This window comes from Mchenga conophoros, linkage group LG8 (assembly GCF_057382185.1).
Source record: "Mchenga conophoros isolate Kocher_MC1m ecotype Shallow Benthic linkage group LG8, M_conophoros_male_GT1.1, whole genome shotgun sequence".
In the NCBI taxonomy this organism is placed as follows: Eukaryota; Metazoa; Chordata; class Actinopteri; order Cichliformes; family Cichlidae; genus Mchenga; species Mchenga conophoros.
In genome coordinates, this window is record NC_140533.1 from 28,936,433 (window position 1) to 28,955,465 (window position 19,033).

The 19,033-nt window shown below is 44.2% G+C and overlaps 1 protein-coding gene across 2 annotated transcripts in view; it reads left to right on the forward strand.

Moving 5' to 3' along the window:
• The window catches only part of LOC146569159 (wings apart-like protein homolog), a 35,166-nt gene that overhangs the window by 9,436 nt on the left and 6,697 nt on the right, over nt 1–19,033 (forward strand). For both annotated transcript variants that reach the window (XM_085285489.1, XM_085285490.1), the window contains 10 exons: nt 1,352–1,740; nt 4,932–5,056; nt 11,336–11,431; nt 11,526–11,696; nt 11,786–11,922; nt 12,265–12,376; nt 12,662–12,907; nt 13,213–13,324; nt 13,419–13,516; nt 14,944–15,020. In XM_085285489.1, the coding sequence (XP_085141615.1) occupies nt 1,352–1,740; nt 4,932–5,056; nt 11,336–11,431; nt 11,526–11,696; nt 11,786–11,922; nt 12,265–12,376; nt 12,662–12,907; nt 13,213–13,324; nt 13,419–13,516; nt 14,944–15,020 (1,563 nt within the window). The remainder of the gene's footprint in view (nt 1–1,351; nt 1,741–4,931; nt 5,057–11,335; nt 11,432–11,525; nt 11,697–11,785; nt 11,923–12,264; nt 12,377–12,661; nt 12,908–13,212; nt 13,325–13,418; nt 13,517–14,943; nt 15,021–19,033) is intronic.

The following is a 19,033-nucleotide window of genomic DNA, read 5'->3' on the forward strand; positions in this document are numbered from 1 at the left end:
AGAGAGACAGAGGTTAATAACAGATATGATTCAATGCAGAGAGGTCTGTTAATACACAGTGAGTGAGAAAGGTGACTGGAAAGGAAAAACTCAATGCATCATGGGAATCCCCGGCAGCCTACGTCTATTGCAGCATAACTAAGGGAGGATTCAGGGTCACCTGGTCCAGCCCTAACTATATGCTTTAGCAAAAAGGAAAGTTTTAAGCCTAATCTTAAAGTAGAGATAGTGTCTGTCTCCTGAATCCAAACTGGAAGCTGGTTCCACAGAAGAGGGGCCTGAAAACTGAAGGCTCTGCCTCCCATTCTACTTCTAAATACTCTAGGAACAACAGATCGACCTCATCCCTCAGTCAAACAACTCGCTCTGTCTCTTTTTTTTTTTTTTTCTTTTTTAAGTAACTGAGTTGTGCGACATCTGGTGATGGACACAAAGCTTGATGATCATTCTCTTTAGTCCACATCCACAGCAGACCTGTAGAAAGTGATTCAGTAGGTCCATAAACAGAACCTGGATGCTGAACATGCCAGCACGAAGCACCCAGAGTACTTCATTTGAAATTGCAGCCACTAAAAGCATATTTTGAGTTTTAATATTTTATATTAAACTGCTTAATAAAATATTTGTAACAGACTTGGAGAGAAAATACAGATTTAAATCAGACTGTTTCAAAGTAGTTTATTATAACAAGCAAAGAGTCATTTAATATCAGGTTTGAGACGTTTGAGAGGAGAAAAACATAAAGCAAATACATAAAAATGCATGTAGGTAGTTGTTTATGCTGTGTGACTTCTCACAGGCACGGGGACATATTATTCAGTGAAAACCATCTATGATGCCTTTCATTTCACACATTTTACATCTTTACCATATCTCCGTCTCAGTGTGAGGCCGTGGGCCTCTTTGGTCTCATTTCAGTTGCTGAGACTTCATTTACTTCCACTCCACTGTAATATTTTGGCAGTTAGCGTAATGCCCTTTGTTTTGCCAAGAAGAACGAGCGCTCGGTGATTTAATTTTTTTCATTTGAATTAAATGACCTTGGTCACAGAAAAAAGTCCATCCATCTGAATTGCAGGGTTTTTTTCTTTTAAAATGCTGCAAGAAATCAAATTGATATTGATTTTGCTTTCATTACCTGGGCTGAAAACGATACATTTTATGAGGGAAAGTGTTAACTAGAATATGGTGGTTTGTCTTTTCATGTTCGAGCTAATCATGAAACACGTTAGACTGAAGCCTGAAATGAAAAATCCTCTCCACAAGTATACTTTTACACATTAACATTCAGTTTTAATTAAGTCGTCTCAGCAGAATATTAACGCCGTTCCTCTGGATGTCCTCTCCGCAGGTTCAGGCAGACCCAGACCAAGTCGAAGAAGGACAGTAAGCTGGACCTGTTTGGCTTTGAGGACTCGGAGGCCCAGCAGGAGGAGAACAGTAGCGACAGCGCGGATGGCCGGTCCAGTTACAAAATCAAATACTTCGGTTTCGACGACATGAGCGACAGCGACGGCGCTGAAGACGACGGCGGCAGGGCTAAGGAGAGGAGGAGGGCCAAAAAGAAGGCCGCCATCACCACAGCGACCCCGGTGGTCACCATAGAGGAAATGCCAGCTGATGACCCGCCAGATCCGTTTGAAAGGCTGGAGGTCCAGGAGATGCTGGAGGTCCAGGAAAGGCCGGCAGTCAAGGAGAGCAAGAAGAACTCTGAGAAGCAGGAGAGCAGGATACGAACAGGTTAAAACACCAACACTGCCTGACTGATAACGCCGATGTAGTGATGAGGATATCTCGTGAAACCACCTTTTTTACAAAATCAGCCACAGAGCCGTGTGCAAAGTGTTACGGTAACATGAGCAGGCTTGTTGTTTTAATCCTGTGCATATCATCCAATTAATTAAGGAAGGACTGAGCTGAGTATCAAATAACATTCTGATCCCAGCTCGCCGACCTGGATCAGGTGTCTTGATTATGGACCTCTCCTTCAGTTTGACCTTTCCTTCAAGGTCAACACATTGATCTGCAGGTCAAAGTGATGATAATGATTTATAGAGCTACTTAAAAAGCATTCTCCGAGTGCTTCTTGTCTTTTCATATTTAAAATTTCTGATTTAAGTATAATCTGTGGTAACGTAAGCCAACACGACTGAAAAGCGTCGGCTCGACTCGCTCACTCGATCTCTTCAGTGTAACACTTGTTGGGAAGGTCCTGTTGTGTTATTTCATGTCTGGCGCCTCTGTTTGCTTCACACTGTGTGTGAGGTGTGTGCTCAGAGAGCAGGGAGAGGGGAACGGACTGCAGCGACAGCAGTGAAGACCGAAATGAAACTCTGGCGAATAAATTGGTCGAATAACATTTATTTGTTTTGCAAAGTTGAAACGATGTTCAAGTTTAGTTGGACGTCGCCTTATATGTGAAGTAGAGCTGGGCGATAGAACGATAACGATATGTATCGCGATATAACTTTTACTCGATAGAGAAATTAAGCTATCGCGATAGACCTCGCCGCTCTTGTCCTCTTAAAATAAAAAAAAAATAAAAAAAATAAAAGTTTAGCCAATCCAAACTAAGTAGCGCAGAGCCGAACCAATCACAGCCGCAGCGTCACGTCGCGTGACTTGTTACGTACAGCACAAGTGCCAAGCCGCACGTGTGTTTGTTTGGGAAGCAGCCAGCGCGTAATGGAGGAAATGAGTGTGCCGACTAGAGAAATCAACCGAGCGTGACCGAAGAGAAAACAGATGATGGTTCCAACGCCGGAGAGATTGTCGAACGGAAGAGCCATAGAAGTTCCGTAGTGTGAAGGTATTTCGGCTATTTCAAGTCTGACAAAAAACAGAGTAGCGTGCACTGTAAATTGTGCCGAAAGCAAGTCTGGAAATACAATAAACTGGTGCATGCGTCACACTGTGCGCCACGTTATTGTTTCGGTGAAATGAATTTCTACAATACTGTTAATTCTACTCTCTGCAGTGTTTAAATGCTTACATATACACACAGTTACTGTCCCTCCACACATACGACTCGGTTCTGCTTCTATGCCCCAGCTTTGTTTACTTTTTCCCACCGAGGCTTCTAGACTTCTGATTGGCCAACATTTCTGCACGGTTAGGAATCTAGCGCCACCTGCTGCTTTGGCATGTTCATAGCAGCGTTTTCCTTCATTTCTGCCTTTATGTGTGGACGGGATTATTTTTTAAAACGAAAACGGAAAATCTCCGTTTTCAAAAATACCCGTGTACGTGTGGACGTAGCCTCAGTCTCTGACTGGAAGCGCTAATTCGTCATTCGGCTTTTGTCAGACTAAAGTAACTGTTAAAACTGTTTGAAAAGCTCAGCTATACAACAAGGAGAGATTGAGAATTTCCTTTTAGTTCTCAGTTTATTTGATATTGACAAAAGTTAGTCAGTTTTGTCTGTTCTTCTGTAAAACAAACTAAGATTTATTTTTAGAATTAATATTTTATTTCTAAGTGGAATTGACAATTTAGTCTGTTTCGTTTGTTCTATTTTGAAACTTAAACGCTTTAGCGGCTGCCTTTTGTGTAGTTTGCAATATTTGCCTTTATTTATCTGAAAAAGTCTCATGTTCCTTAAGTACATCTACCCTGTTGAACTTATTATGGGAAATAAATATTTAAATAAAAACAAGCTGCTGATTATTTCACATTTTACTTGTGAGCAACGGCACATTTAAATCTTACAAATATAGTTATTTGGCTTATATCGTGATAGATATCGTTATCGCCTGAAATGAAAAAAACATATCGTGATATGAAAAAATCTCATATCGCCCAGCTCTAATGTGAAGCGATGATAAAACGGGGTTGTTGCACGCCTGCCCTGAGCCTGTTGACACATGCCTGTCTGAGTCTGACTGGGAAAACCCTCTGACACCAGTTTGCCAGTCGCGCTGTTTCTGGAACAGCCTTTTAAAGAGAGAGTGAGATTCTTAGCGGTCCTCCAGTGAACACTGATTTTTATTTTGTCATTATTTTAAGGTCACATCATAGAGTCTGTAGCTACGACAGTGTGCCGTAATTCCATATGAAATGGAATAAGATGAGATGCACTTCATTTATTCCAAAAGTAAGGAAGTTACTGTGTAACAGCAGCCAAAACATTAAGCACAGCTTGTTTAAAAAGGGAAATGCAAAGATTTTAATAGGTTTGAACAGTTTATTTTAGTGGGTTAGCGTCACAAAATACACCAACACATTTTGCCCTGCACCTCATTCAGCTCGTAGGGTTTTTTCTTTTTCGTGTCTCTTGCACACTAAAGCAAACACCTTTTATTACATCAAACTCTGAGTCTCTGAATCTGGATTTTCCTTTTTATTACAGTATTTCCTTCTATGAGCGCAGGTGGTTTGAGGAGCATTCACATTACTCATCTTAAATGCAGAAGAATATAACAGCTCAATAGAATATATTTACAAAACGACAAGACGAAAAAAGCTGAATAAAGTAAAAATGGCACGATCGGGTGGAATAAAACTGGAGCTGTGTGTGCTTTTCTTGTTGTTTTGTGTATGGATAAACATTAGAGAAAGCCAACACGCCAGCATAGACTGAACACACGGACACACTCTAACAACAAACACAATCAGCTAATCCTGTTTCACTATCCAGCAGGCGCTCACTGTTAGGACTGCTGGAAATGAGCTAAAGCTCACAAACACACAGTTTCATTTGACCTTGTTTCTAATAACATGGTTTTTTTTCTCTCTCATGTGGAAAAACTCCTGGATTTAAACATGATGAAGAAGCGTGTGCTTTCAGATTCAGGCAGCTCATGAGCATATTGCTTCTTTCTATGTGTGCTGTTAAAAATAATTAGTTTGGCCAGGAGAAGGGCTTTAAAAGTATAAATAGATGTGACATAATCTCAAATTTAATTACTTAAAAAAAAAATGTTTCCCTGCAGATGTCCTGGACTTCTCAGAGGACGGCCTCAGGGTGGTGGCCAGCGGCCCGAGGAGGCCGCCTCAGGGCAAACCTGCAGAGAAGAACCCGGACACCCTCCGGAGGATCTTCAGTGCACAAAAGAAGGTCAGACGTGACACCGCTGCTGAGTCACATGAGGGTTTGCAGTGTTTATGTGACAGGCTGAGTGACTTAAGTGTGTTGAAATGTCACCTGGATGCACTGCAAACGTGTGGGCCAGGAAATCTCGTGCAGAGAGCCAGACTAAAACTTTATTTTGCCTTTATTTAACCAGGAAGCCCCTTGGCAGTAAAATCCTTTACAGCGGAGACAGGTCCAAAGAAGCACACAGTTACAGAGCTGCAAAGATATGAAACATAAACATCAGAAAACATGGAGGATAATAGAAAGTCTGGCTCATCAGTTACACAATAAAGGTCATACAAGTAATGGTCTAGTTAAACTTAAGAGTTAGGATTTGAGGAGCCACTGAGAAGAGCCAAAATCATAATACGGTTCATACATTATGGATTAGTAAATAAAATCTACTGGTGCTGTTGTCTCCTTTAGGCTTAGTTAGAGGCCAAGTAGCAGATCATTGCGTACAGTTGTAATATTCGTGCTGGATAATGAGAAGGATAACATGAATTGTGATATGCAGAGATTAGAGTCAAAGTGTCACCATAATTATAATCAGGAGCATTTAACAAAGTGCTCACTAGAAGAAAGCGTGTCATCCAACCTGATAGCAAACATTTGTAGGATGAATGAGAGTGAAGAGCCCGTAAAACCAATCAATGAACATCTTCATAAAACAAGAATTCAGACAGAATGAGCGGATGAAAATCAGCTGAAACCAAACACAAAGGAGTTTCATCAAGAAGCTCGTTAATCCATATGAACCTCTTCAGAGAAACATCCTCATCTCTAAATGTAAAACCAGGACTTGTTACAGAAAGAGATCTCAATGTACCTGTGGGGACGAGACTGTCCACCCACGTCCTGTATGACTCAGTACTGTGTGTGTGTGTGTGTGTGCGTGTGCGTGCGGGGGCGGGCAGAGCTGAGGTTTATCAGTGCATCGATGAGGGACAGACAGAGTTGTTTCTGAACATTTCTTGACTCCTAGTCTTTTATTTATCTGCCTGCTAATGGCCTCTACCTCCCCGTCTGCAAATCAGACTATTGATCTCATAAGAGCCGGGTCCCCGTTTCATAGCGAAGACGGGTCGATGCTAGCGAGCCGCAGCGGTGGAAGTGCACATCTTAATATTACTGTAAATGAGTTGCCAGCGTCTCATACCTGAGGCGGTGTTTATCTCCTGTCCTCTCATCAGGTGAAAAACTTGAAGTGAGAGATTAATTGGACTTACTTGCATTAAACTGTAGGAGTGTTTTTAATCAGGCCTCTCTGCCGCTTCCGTACTTTTCCGAGTTTGTCCTAATGAGCTCTGCGACGCCTCTCTATTACAGCCGCGTGTTAATTGTGTTCTCTTTAGTTTGCAGGCGTTTTAACTTTGTTTGAAAAGGTGACGCGTGATTATCGTTTTAATTAGTAAGACTGATTTCTGCATCCAAATTAGTTTTGCGGCAGCGTGTCAGGATTTGTTGGAATGTGGTAATTTGTACCAGAGTTTCTGCCTCTGGAGTTAATACCGCAGGCTGCTTTTGCTCCGCTGATTGTCCTTTTAGTGCCCTATCTTTGGGAATCTGCTGATCCAGTATTGTTTTCCCCTCACTTTAACATGCTGCAAATGCATTGGAGTCATCTTATTATAAGGTTGTGTAAGGCAAAGGACCGCTGCAGCACTGTGAGCAGACTCAGCAGAGCCAATAAAGGAATTAAAGTTGTAGCTGAAATCCTGAAACTCGATTAAAAAGAAAGATGTGTTGATCGCAGCTGATCTTATCTGCCTAATTAGCCTCATATTTGCCTCATGCAACCTCATATGCTCTTTCAGCATGTCAGGTGGGTCCCATGCCAAAATGATCTATGTGAGGCATTATCTAAATTAACTTTCATTTCAGTGGCAGGGGTTTTCCACCTGGAAGTTGTTCTTCCATCCCATCTTTGCAGCTGGAGACTTGCTTTCAGCTCAGGATTCGTTGAATGTTCGATGTCTCTTATACTGTCAACAAACCCTCAAGTTAAGAAAAAAATCTGCAGTTCCTCTAATGTCCACTTGAGGCTCCCTCTAAAAGTTACGGTTGAATTTTGCAGCAGGCAAAGACTCCATGGTGTTCTTCTTATTGCTCACCTGTTTAATTTTTCCTATAGAGGCATGACTGCTTTCAGTGATAGCTACCTGTGTTTTAGCTTTTTGAGTTTTCATGGCCTCCTTTCTAATTATTAGGGTTGGACGATTGGACGAATATAACGACTACTTTTTACAAGGGGGATTTATTTATCTGGTTGCCCATGAGTGAGTTTGCTAATAATGATGGCGCTAATAAAAGCAGTCAACAGAAAAAAAAATAATAGCGCTGTTTTAACAGCACCCTCTTTCATCTGCGAGCAAATGCCCCCACCTCAGCGTGCGCCCAAGTGCTTGTTGATGGAGCTGTAGAAGCTGGTGATAGCCTAGCATAGCACGTGCATGCTCATGCAAGTTAGTAGTGTTTGAGTACTTTGCTCGCACCATACATCTGCACGAGCGGCACACAGCTTTGGTTACATCCTTTGGCTTTAAACCAAATAAAAGACGTAAACCTAAGAAATCCCAAATTGGTGACTTTATTATTATTATTATTATTTTTAGCGCTGTCAGCGTTAATGCGCCGTCATCACGACTAAAGCGATTAACAATTAACCCATCTGGAGTCAAAATCCCTGAAATGTCTCTTGTCAACGCATTTTGGCAGTTTGTCCTAATTTTGTTAATTCTGCGCTCAAGATGGGTCGAGAGCGTTAAAAATTGTAATCGTGATGACCGCGTTTAAACCACGTTAGCGCTGACAGCGGTTTTTGGGGGGGGATTAGTTCGTCTATGTTTGGACGACTTCTGTGTTGTAAACGCACAAATCAGTCTGCGCGTGATTACATTGCTCCGCCCATCAAAAAGTCTGCACATGCGCGAATATATCGTCCATCGGCGATTGTTGGACTGACGATTGCGGGTTGGCAAATTTGTACATATTGCCCAACCCTACTAATTATATGTAAACTTTACAGTCATACCTCATAGATCTCCGATACATACAGGTTGTATGACATGAAAAAGGAACTTTGGAGGTGGGAAACATACTAACTTCACACCGAATCACAAGACACTTTAAAACTGAAATTCTTCAGAATCCACAGCACTTCCAGCAGCCTTCTTTTATATACAGGCTTTGCTTTAGAAAGGGGAAATGCTTTGCTCATTTTGCTCCTCGTGTCTTCTGCACAAACGTATTTATTGCACTGCAGTCTAGTTGCACGCTTTGAAATGACCTGATTGGTTTGCTCTGATAGTCTGAAGCCTGTCCTGGGTATGAGATAGCTTTTGAATCTGTGCACCTGCAGAGAACTTTTGAAGTGCCAAAGTATGAAGTTAATTTCCTCCCTGTTACAGACAAGCAGTAATGGCATTAGAAGACACGGTGCCCATAGGAGCATAATAACGCACTTAATGTACTCTCTCATCCTCTCTTCTTCTCCAGTTTCATGCTCTGACTCCTAAAATAACTTTCCTCCCTCTCAGTTGAATTTCTGTCTCCATCGCTTTGTCTTGACCGCTTCATCATACTATTTACCTCCCTGTATTACCCCCTCCCCCGGGCCGCAGTACAGCCCAGATCTCGCTCCATCTCCCATTAACGTGATCGAGAGCGAGAGAGGAGTGCAGCTCATTATAAAAATAATAACCCTCGGAAGTGAGCGGCCTACGGTGGAGTCGTCAGAACTCTGCTTTGATTACAGTAAACTGTACGTCTGTGCCATCAGATGAGCCTGGGCGTTGTTAGGTTATTGAGCTGAGGACTCTGGGAGATATTAGATGTTACCATAATGACAACACTTGGACAGGCTCATCCATATTTAGGAGATGGCGCTGGCTTTGTTTGGGGAATGTTTTTAAGGGACGAGCGGTTATTACATCCATAACAGTGACCCTCTCCACTGTCCTAATGTCGTTCATTCCACTGCTGTACCATAAAGACTCTTGTATAAAATCTACAAAATTACCACACACACACACAGGATGGGTGCTGGGGGTGAAACAAGCACACAACAGCATAACTGGAGCGTGCCTGCTCTTTAACACAAAGTAACACGCGGCATCGCTGCCTTAACTTCCATGGTTCGGTCACACGGCGCTGGTATCCGCTTCACATAGGATTTGATTTTACTTTCCGCCTCCGTGAGTCTGCTGCTGTGCAGGTGGCAAAGCACCAACTGTGCGTGTGCTCTAAGCAGTGAGCTTCAGAGAAGGATGACAGGAATGAGTAATCACCCGTCCTGCCGATGGACACAGTCACGATGACGTCGCCACGGCAAAGTTTTTTTGTGATTGCAGTCCTGATGTTTGGGGAGTCTTTACTGCAGACTGAGTGTTATTTACGGCCCAAACACGCAGAGAGGAGCGGACAGACGGGAGAAATGAAACGATGTTCATCAAGTTAACATCAACGTGTTACGTTGGCGCCAGTGCAGCGAAAGCTTACCAATCAGTGGTAACCGAGCATAATGAGAGGGAGAAGCTGACGGGGAGAGAAAAGTTTATCAGAGAAAATCTGTAGGCATGCATGAAATGTCTCCAAACTGTTGGCCCTTTGCTCTTCGCTTTCTCAGTTCCATGTTCACTCTGGCACTGGGCCCTGGTGGGAAAGCCAGAATCAGAGAGCTGTCCGAACCAAATATGCTCCCCACACTACACTAGTTTCATATTCTGATCATGGTTTTCCTGCCATTCTGACCCCTCCGGTGAAGTCGGGATAACTAATTCACGAGGTTTGGCAGTGAAGTTGTAGTTTGCTCCTAATGCACACCCGCAATGCCAAAAACAGCGTGTTTTTGTTTTTTCTAATATTTTTAATCTGGCCCATAGCAGAGACACGGCACGTTCACCCCCCTCTCATCTGTCCCATACTTCTTAGCAGCAGGTGGGCGGGGCGGGTGGGCTGGGTGTCTGCCTGTGTCATTCAGATTACTGTCGCAGGCTTTAATTTGGTGTGTTGATGTTCCAGCACAGCAAAGCTCATCCCCAAACTCCCCTTTGTCTCTGCTTATTAACCCCGCGGTGCAGAAATCCCCTCCCGCCCCACCTCCTCACCGCTCTTCTCCTCAGCCAACTCTCTCCGCTCGTCCTCTTTTGTTTTTCATTATGAATGCCCCGGCAACCACCAACCACAGGTTTGGCAAAAATATACAAAGAGGACAGGAGATGAGCCAAGGATGAGGGTGGACGGTGGCGTGGGAGGGTGTGTGTGTTTGTTTTTTAAGTGTGTGTGCGTGTGTGTGTCCTGCTGTTTGATCAACGCTGGCAAACTCTGCTCAGTTTAATGCGCTTCCCCTCCTCCGTTTCTGCTTCACCCTGAGCATCAGTTTCTATCCACTATGTTCTCTTTTATTTATCTGCTCTCCTCGATTGTTTCAAGTCGATTTTATTTATTGATTTTTATTCCAAAAGTTCTTTTAAAAAATCATAAAGATACAAAAGAACAGTTGGTCCACGGTGAACAGCAAAGGCTTCTGTCTGGTGACACAGTAAAAATACAGAACTTGAAATATTGAATTTAATATTTTTAGAAATTTGGAGAAAGTCAGGAGTCAGAAAAGGTTTAAAAAATATAAATTAAGTCAGTTTTCTTCTTCCCCCCCCCCCCTGAGAATGGCACGTCGACTGCACGTGTGCAGAAATGCATGTCATACCAGTTATAACAGGTTCCAGATAAATGGAGCGGAGTTCACAACGGCTGCTTAGTTTTTGTTCTCATTTAAAATAAATATTGACCCTGTACCATATTGCCCTAAAAATCCTCTGCTGTGGGTTCTCACATTAAACACTTTGGTTCAGAACATGTCTGGATTCGAGCGTCTTGGTTTCTGTCTGTTATCCACCAAACTCTCCTGAATTTGAGATGCTTTGCTTTAGTAACAGTTGAATTATTCAGTGTAATCTTCTCACACTTTAGTTTTGTTTGGTTTGTTGGCTCCGGTTTTGAAGCCTTGACTTTAACTACGGTGTTAGATTTGTACAAGTGCATCCTTTTGCTGGTGCTGTGCAAACACACACATATTTGTGTGCTCAGTAGCATCCCACGACACAGCAGGGCTCGTTGTTTGTCAGGTATTTCATTAATACTGCTGTAAAAAGCACCCACAGCACAGTGCACGCTGAAGCCTCAAGTGGCCATTTGAGGAACTGCATGTCTGTTTCCAGCTTCTGCGATGTTTATGTTTTTATATGTTTGTTTGTTTTTCAGTCTCCCACCAAAGCGGTGTACAACGCCAGGCACTGGACATTGGAGAGCGAAGAAGAGCCCCTTCCGCCTTTCTTCGCGCGATCACAGACGACTCCCGTAAGTCTCGCTTTCAGACCAAACATTCGATTTCAGCCTGCATCAAAAACAAAGCAGCTGCAGCTTACTCATGTCAACCTTGCTCCGTCTCCAGGCCTCAGCCTCAGCTGGAGGCTCCAGTAAGGAGCCCTCTAACTCTCAGAAGGACGATGGTGTGTTCAAGGCTCCGCCCCCTCCTCCAAAGGTCACAAAGTGTGTCACTGTCCCTACAGATCCATACCAGGACACCGTCACTGCACTCAAGTGTCACAAAGAACATAAAGAGGTGCACAGAAAATGTTCTCCTTGAGCTCGTTGCACATCACGCTGAAGAAACACCAGAAACATCAACATGTCTCTCATTGTGCTTTGCAGCTGTACACAGTCGTCCAACACGTGAAGCATTTCAACGACGTGGTGGAGTTCGGGGAAAACCAGGAGTTCACCGATGACTTTGAATACCTAGCTACTGGTTTGAAGAGCGGACAGCCTCTCAACACGCGATGCCTTAGGTGAGAGTCTCCACGTTCCATGGGAAGTTAAAATTTTCCCATATTTACCAACAACAGTCCAGCAGCCAGTGATTACAGGTGATATTTACACCCCTCGTACACTCACTTTCTGGTTATAACAACAATACAAATGAGATGAAACCAGCTGTGGAGGTTGCCTTGCAGTGTCTAACACGTATCGGAGTTCAGATTTGGGAAGTGGGATATAAAGTGTTTGAAATTTGGGATGAGCATCGGGGCGCTAATGAAGGAGGCAGAGCGTTACATTTTCAACATTTAAACCTCGTTTTCACACTTACAAACACTCATTTTGTGTGTTGATGTTCTGTGTTGTGTCTTTAGTGTGATCAGCCTGGCTACACGCTGCGCCATGCCCAGCTTCAGGATGCACCTCAGGGCCAGAGGGAAGGTGGCTCAGGTCTTCAAAACGCTCAACGATGCCCCACAGCACCCGGTGAGGATCAGCAGCTGAGCACTGAGCCCCGACTCAGTGCTGTTCACTTTTGTTATTTGTTGTTTTACATCCAAAATTCAGAATTTGTTGTTTAACAGAATGAACAAATAATTTGGTGAGAACTGATTCTGGGTCAGGTTAGTGAGTAAATACGCTGAAATCCAGTGTCTGTAATCTGGAAACAAATGTTCAAAAAAACCAAAGAAGGCGACCTCTGAGAGAGCTGAAGGAAGTTTGAGAACAACAGTAAATAATTTAAAGTTTCTTTTTCTGTCTCCTCTGCAGAACTTGGCTCTGTGTACAGCCTCTCTCATGTACATCCTGAGCAGAGACCGGCTCAACATGGATCTGGACCGGTCCTGCCTGGACCTGATGCTCCGCCTGCTCGAACTGGACCAGGACCAGGGGGGCGGGAATGGGGCGGACTCCACGGTCCATTTCAGTGCCAAGGAGATCGCCAAAATAAAGGAGAAGATCAGGAAGCTGTGCGACACGGTGCACAACAAGCACCTGGACCTGCAGAACATCACGGTACACAAACGCACGCGGTGGCGACGTTAACATTACACGTGTTCAGAGGGGGTTTATTTTGAGGGCGGAAAAAGCTTTGAGCGATTATTTCAACTGCTCCAGTCGGGGTGACTCACAGACTCCCACATGTGTCAGGATGTTTCTCACAGATCTGTTAGAGCTGAGCCAGAAAAACACAAAATTCAACTTCTACAACCACAGGAAGCTGCCCACGGTGCACAGAATAACTCCAACGTGTTAAACGTGTGAAGTGATGCTTGAGAGTTTAGATTTAAGCTCCTGACTCCTCCTCCTTCTCCCTACAGACGGGTCATTTGGCCATGGAGACGTTGCTGTCTCTGACTTCGAAACGAGCAGGTGACTGGTTCAAAGAGGAGCTGCGGCTGCTGGGAGGACTGGACCACATAGTAGACAAAGGTCGACCATTACACAGAAGTCCAGCAGAAAGAGGAAAACTGTCAAGCGTTTCATTTCTCACCTCGTGTCCTTGTTTTGGTTTCTCTGCCCACAGTGAAGGAATGTGTGGATAACTTGAACCAAGAGGACGATAAGGAGAAGCTGGTGTCGTCTTTGTGGGGGGCTGAGCGGTGTTTACGCGTGCTGGAGAGTGTAAGTGCCAAATCAAAATAAGAAAAGACGTGACAGGGTTTTGTTTTTAAAGTCCACTTGTGTTCTTTTTTATAAGCCTGCGAGGCTCAGAGCAAAATGTAATTGGAAATAAAAAAACAGATATACACACACATTATTACTTTGATGCCAAAAACAGAGAATATAAAGTATCAAAGTGAAAAGAAGCGTTCAGTTAAACTCGGCTGGTGCGAACAGGCGAGGAAGTTTGAGCCGACATGCTTCCTTCGCTGGGAGACATGTTTGTTGTTCTACACAAAGACAAATTAAATTATGGGAGGGGGAAATGAACTGTGAGGAAACCTTATTAAAGTTTTACAATTATCTTTGGGCCTGCTGACGTCCACTTACTCAAATGTTTTGTACCAGTGACGACCGTGACAAGCAGACCACCGACTACAACCTCTCAGCTCCCTGAGTGTGGCAAAGTGGCATCGCTGCACAAATGCTGTTTACACCCTGTGCCCCTCCCGATCACATAGTACGACTACGTTAAATCTGTAGTGTTTATTTATTTATTTCTTTACAGCTGAGCCAGAAAGCACCAAAAAGTTTGGTCTGGCCAAAAACATCCAAACAACAGAAATGCCTCCTTTCCACGAGCACCTGCTCTGCTCGGCTCCACTCGCCTCTGGTAGTTTTCTGTTACGACTGAGTACCACTTAAATAGGGTGCTGTTGTTATAGCAACGCAGACCAAAAGCCCCGTACCGTCACGGCAATGGAGGACGCCGAGGTGATGCTAAATCAGTGCTGGACCATGGCACTGGTTTGTGTGCGGTCATTTCCCTCGTTGTTTGGGGGTTTGATTCGTGCGGAGTCGCCGCTCTCATGACTCATCTAGTGATGTCACTCCCTGGCCAATCAGCAGTTTGCTGTCTGTTTATTGCATTCTCAGCTTGCTTGGAGCCCCACCTGAGCAGGCACCAAAACCAGGCTTTACCACCTAATGAGCAACGCTAAAAACCAAGTCAAGCCAAGCTGAGTAGGTACTTGTGGAAAAGAGGCTTAAGATGATACTGATGAAGAGTTAGGTTCTTCCTAGCTAGCATAAAACTACTGGTTCTTTTGAACCATCAATGAGCTATTTGCTGACCTCTTTGATCGTACAGCTGGGGCAGTTTGATTTGACGTGGAGGTCTGGGTCCCACCCGCTCAGTCACGTTGAAGCTTCTGTCAGCTTCTGCTCGTCGTCACGTTTCCCGACATGTTTGTTCAGAAAAGGTTTAACACCTGTTTTGATGTTTGAAAATCAAAACCATCACTCAATTTGACAGTTGGCTTGAACGTGATGATGGTGTTTCAAACGTATTCTGTTTGGAGAAGCGTCCTCACACTGGAGCAGAGAGCCAGGGTAAAAATAGCGAGTTCATTGGTGCTCTCCTGCTGACTGTGTGTTTGCACTCATAGGTGACCGTCCACAACCCCGAGAACCAGAGCTACCTGATCGCCTACAAGGACTCGCTGCTCATCATCTCTTCTGCAAAGTGAGTGATTACACACGCTCCTCACCCCTGATGTGTTCGTGTGGAGCCGCTCGGCTCTGTGTGCTTAGATTCAGCAGTTTTTATCAGGTGGCACGTCTGCTGAAAACTTCTACTTTGTACTCGCTGTTTTGTTGCCTTTTCCTCTTTTATCATCTTTTTGTGCCGTTCCAGTCGGGTTTCTGAGCAGAGATGGACGCAAGCTCTCCACTGTTATTGTGAAAATCAGTAAATGTGGTGATGTAACAGCAGAATCTTTAAACCCGGTCACATTGAGCCCAGATTACCTCAGCTGCTGTACAGGGAGTGCAGAATTATTAGGCAAGTTGTATTTTTGAGGAATAATGTTATTATTGAACAACAACCATGTTCTCAATGAACCCAAAAAACTCATTAATATCAAAGCTGAATGTTTTTGGAAGTAGTTTTTAGTTTGTTTTTAGTTTGAGCTATTTTAGGGGGATATCTGTGTGTGCAGGTGACTATTACTGTGCAGAATTATTAGGCAACTTAACAAAAAAACAAATATATACCCATTTCAATTATTTATTTTTACCAGTGAAACCAATATAACATCTCCACATTCACAAATATACATTTCTGACATTCAAAAACAAAACAAAAACAAATCAGCGACCAATATAGCCACCTTTCTTTGCAAGGACACTCAAAAGCCTGCCATCCATGGATTCTGTCAGTGTTTTGATCTGTTCACCATCAACATTGCGTGCAGCAGCAACCACAGCCTCCCAGACACTGTTCAGAGAGGTGTACTGTTTTCCCTCCTTGTAAATCTCACATTTGATGATGGACCACAGGTTCTCAATGGGGTTCAGATCAGGTGAACAAGGAGGCCATGTCATTAGTTTTTCTTCTTTTATACCCTTTCTTGCAGCCACGCTGTGGAGTACTTGGACGCGTGTGATGGAGCATTGTCCTGCATGAAAATCATGTTTTTCTTGAAGGATGCAGACTTCTTCCTGTACCACTGCTTGAAGAAGGTGTCTTCCAGAAACTGGCAGTAGGACTGGGAGTTGAGCTTGACTCCATCCTCAACCTGAAAAGGCCCCACAAGCTCATCTTTGATGATACCAGCCCAAACCAGTACTCCACCTCCACCTTGCTGGCGTCTGAGTGGGACTGGAGCTCTCTGCCCTTTACCAATCCAGCCACGGGCCCATCCATCTGGCCCATCAAGACTCACTCTCATTTCATCAGTCCATAAAACCTTAGAAAAACCAGTCTTGAGATATTTCTTGGCCCAGTCTTGACGTTTCAGCTTGTGTGTCTTGTTCAGTGGTGGTCGTCTTTCAGCCTTTCTTACCTTGGCCATGTCTCTGAGTATTGCACACCTTGTGCTTTTGGGCACTCCAGTGATGTTGCAGCTCTGAAATATGGCCAAACTGGTGGCAAGTGGCATCTTGGCAGCTGCACGCTTGACTTTTCTCAGTTCATGGGCAGTTATTTTGCGCCTTGGTTTTTCCACACGCTTCTTGCGACCCTGTTGACTATTTTGAATGAAACGCTTGATTGTTCGATGATCACGCTTCAGAAGCTTTGCAATTTTGAGACTGCTGCATCCCTCTGCAAGATATCTCACTATTTTTGACTTTTCTGAGCCTGTCAAGTCCTTCTTTTGACCCATTTTGCCAAAGGAAAGGATGTTGCCTAATAATTATGCACACCTGATATAGGGTGTTGATGTCATTAGACCACACCCCTTCTCATTACAGAGATGCACATCACCTAATATGCTTAATTGGTAGTAGGCTTTCGAGCCTATACAGCTTGGAGTAAGACAACATGCATGAAGAGGATGATGTGGACAAAATACTCATTTGCCTAATAATTCTGCACTCCCTGTATATCCTGTGTGTGTCATCGCCATCATCTTTTTGTTGCTTCATTTCCTGGTTGTGACATCCTGTCAGTCATAGCGGTGACCTTTCGACCCTGACCCCTGCTGTCAGCAGAGTCTCCGCTTTGGTCTCTGTTCATTCTTTAGTGTGTTTTAGTCGTCGAGGTGTTCTGATTCATACAGACAGACCAGATTTTGTGCGTTTACGGTTTATTTTATACATTGGTTGAATTTAATTATAATTCATACTAAATAAACAAAGAGAACTTATTAGTGAGCTTCCTCAAACTCTAAGTTTGAGGAAATTTTACAGCTGGCTGTGTCAGCGCTGCTGTCTACAGCAGTGAAATGCTCTGTTTTGTATTGAAGAATAAACAGTTAAAATCTTCCCTCTAATCATTTGTGGATTCATCACATTTCTGTCCTGTGACGTCTGATTTTCCACCAGCTTTCCAGGTTTTACATGTACGACTGGCACAAAGTGCTTTTCTGGTCTTTATGACCACTTTATCCAGCAAGTCGCATTCACCCGTTCTCACATTCACACCTCTGGCCGTGTTGCACCATTTAATCTCACCTGAATCTTTGGCCTGTGGGAGGGGCTTAACGCAGTCACCTGGAGAACATGCGCGGCACAGCGAGGCCCAGCTGATCCAACTACGTAAACATGAACCGGTCAAGTGAGCACCTGACGTCAGCCCAGCCTCGGGTCCCTCCGTCGGTAAACTGAAGCTCCTCTCAGCTGCAGAATGATGCACCAATCTCTGTACTCACTGTTCATCAAGTCAAACTCCAGCATCTGTCGCGCTGCGCTGAGTTAATTTACCTTCTTGCGTCCTTTGTGTGACCGGACCTTTGCCCTCTGCAGAAGGTCTGCAGTGAGGGTGGGGGTCGAGGATGATGAGGATGAAGGTCGAATGGCTCGACAAAGAGCTGCTGTTCCCTCAGGCGGGTGACACAGGCCTCAGTCTGAGCCTTCAGCTGTCCGCTGCGCTAACTCGATTAACCCCAGAAACTGCGGGGTGAGTGGGAGAGCGAGCACCGCCATCTAAGCTCTCTCTCTCACACACGCAGCTGAAACTGTGAAGTTACTCTCACACACTCCAACAGTGTTTACTCTTCATCACTCACTCCTGTTTTCCTCCTCTTCCTCCTGACTCCTCCTGGTTCCCGCACACGCTGCCCTCATTGTTTCAAACCAAACTCGACCCTGAGCTGCTTTGAGACTTTCAGCTGTCTGCAGGATTAATTTAATAAGCCCCGTAACAACCCCATCTCTCTCTCTCTCTCTCTCTCACACACACACACACACACACACACACACACACACACACACACACACACACCCGTCCTTTTGCTTATTGACGAGCCTCGTCTGCATCTGGACACAAACGCATCACTCTGTTAAATTAAGCAGAGCGAAATGTAAAAGTTGTGAATATGAAGCCTGTCACAGAGCACCCAGCTGTGTGCTGCACCCTCCTGACCCGGACTCATTGCTGATAGAATTATCATATAAAGGAAGTTAATGATGCTCCTTGTTTTATTTTTGCCTGCACTTGTTGTCTTGACTGTATTTCCCTGTAAGTGAACCAGAAGAGTGAAAGCCCAGCTTAAGGCCAGACTTAGCAAATCTGGAACTGTTGAACTCTGATGAAGCACCTCTGAGCTGCAGCGAGACGATGAATGCGATGAGCTCGTTCAGTCCTGGTGTCGGTTCCACGCCCCATAAATGGGAGATTTAAGGCAGGAGGGACACTCGGCATAAACTCTGTGTCGGAGCAAACCTGCTAACAGGGCCGTCTGTAGCGTGTTTTAACAGATGGATGTAGCCACCATACAGTCACATCTTTGACCCTTTTTGTCTCAGTGTTAGTATTTTGGTCACAATCATGTTGGGTTTTCCACCCAGAGGCACTTAGCTGAGCTATCAAACAACACAAACAGTGTTGTTCATCACACAGATAACCTGGAGCTCAGGTTTCTCGGATGGTCTTTGAGCAAAATTAACTGCACAGCAGGTCTTATTATTTGACAGACAATTGCATTAAAATGCTCTAAAAGGCTACAGTAGCACAAGCACGGTGCAGAGGTGCAGTTCACTGACGGCCATCCGTGTCAGTACAATGAGTCGCGCACCTAATAATGCAAACTTTAA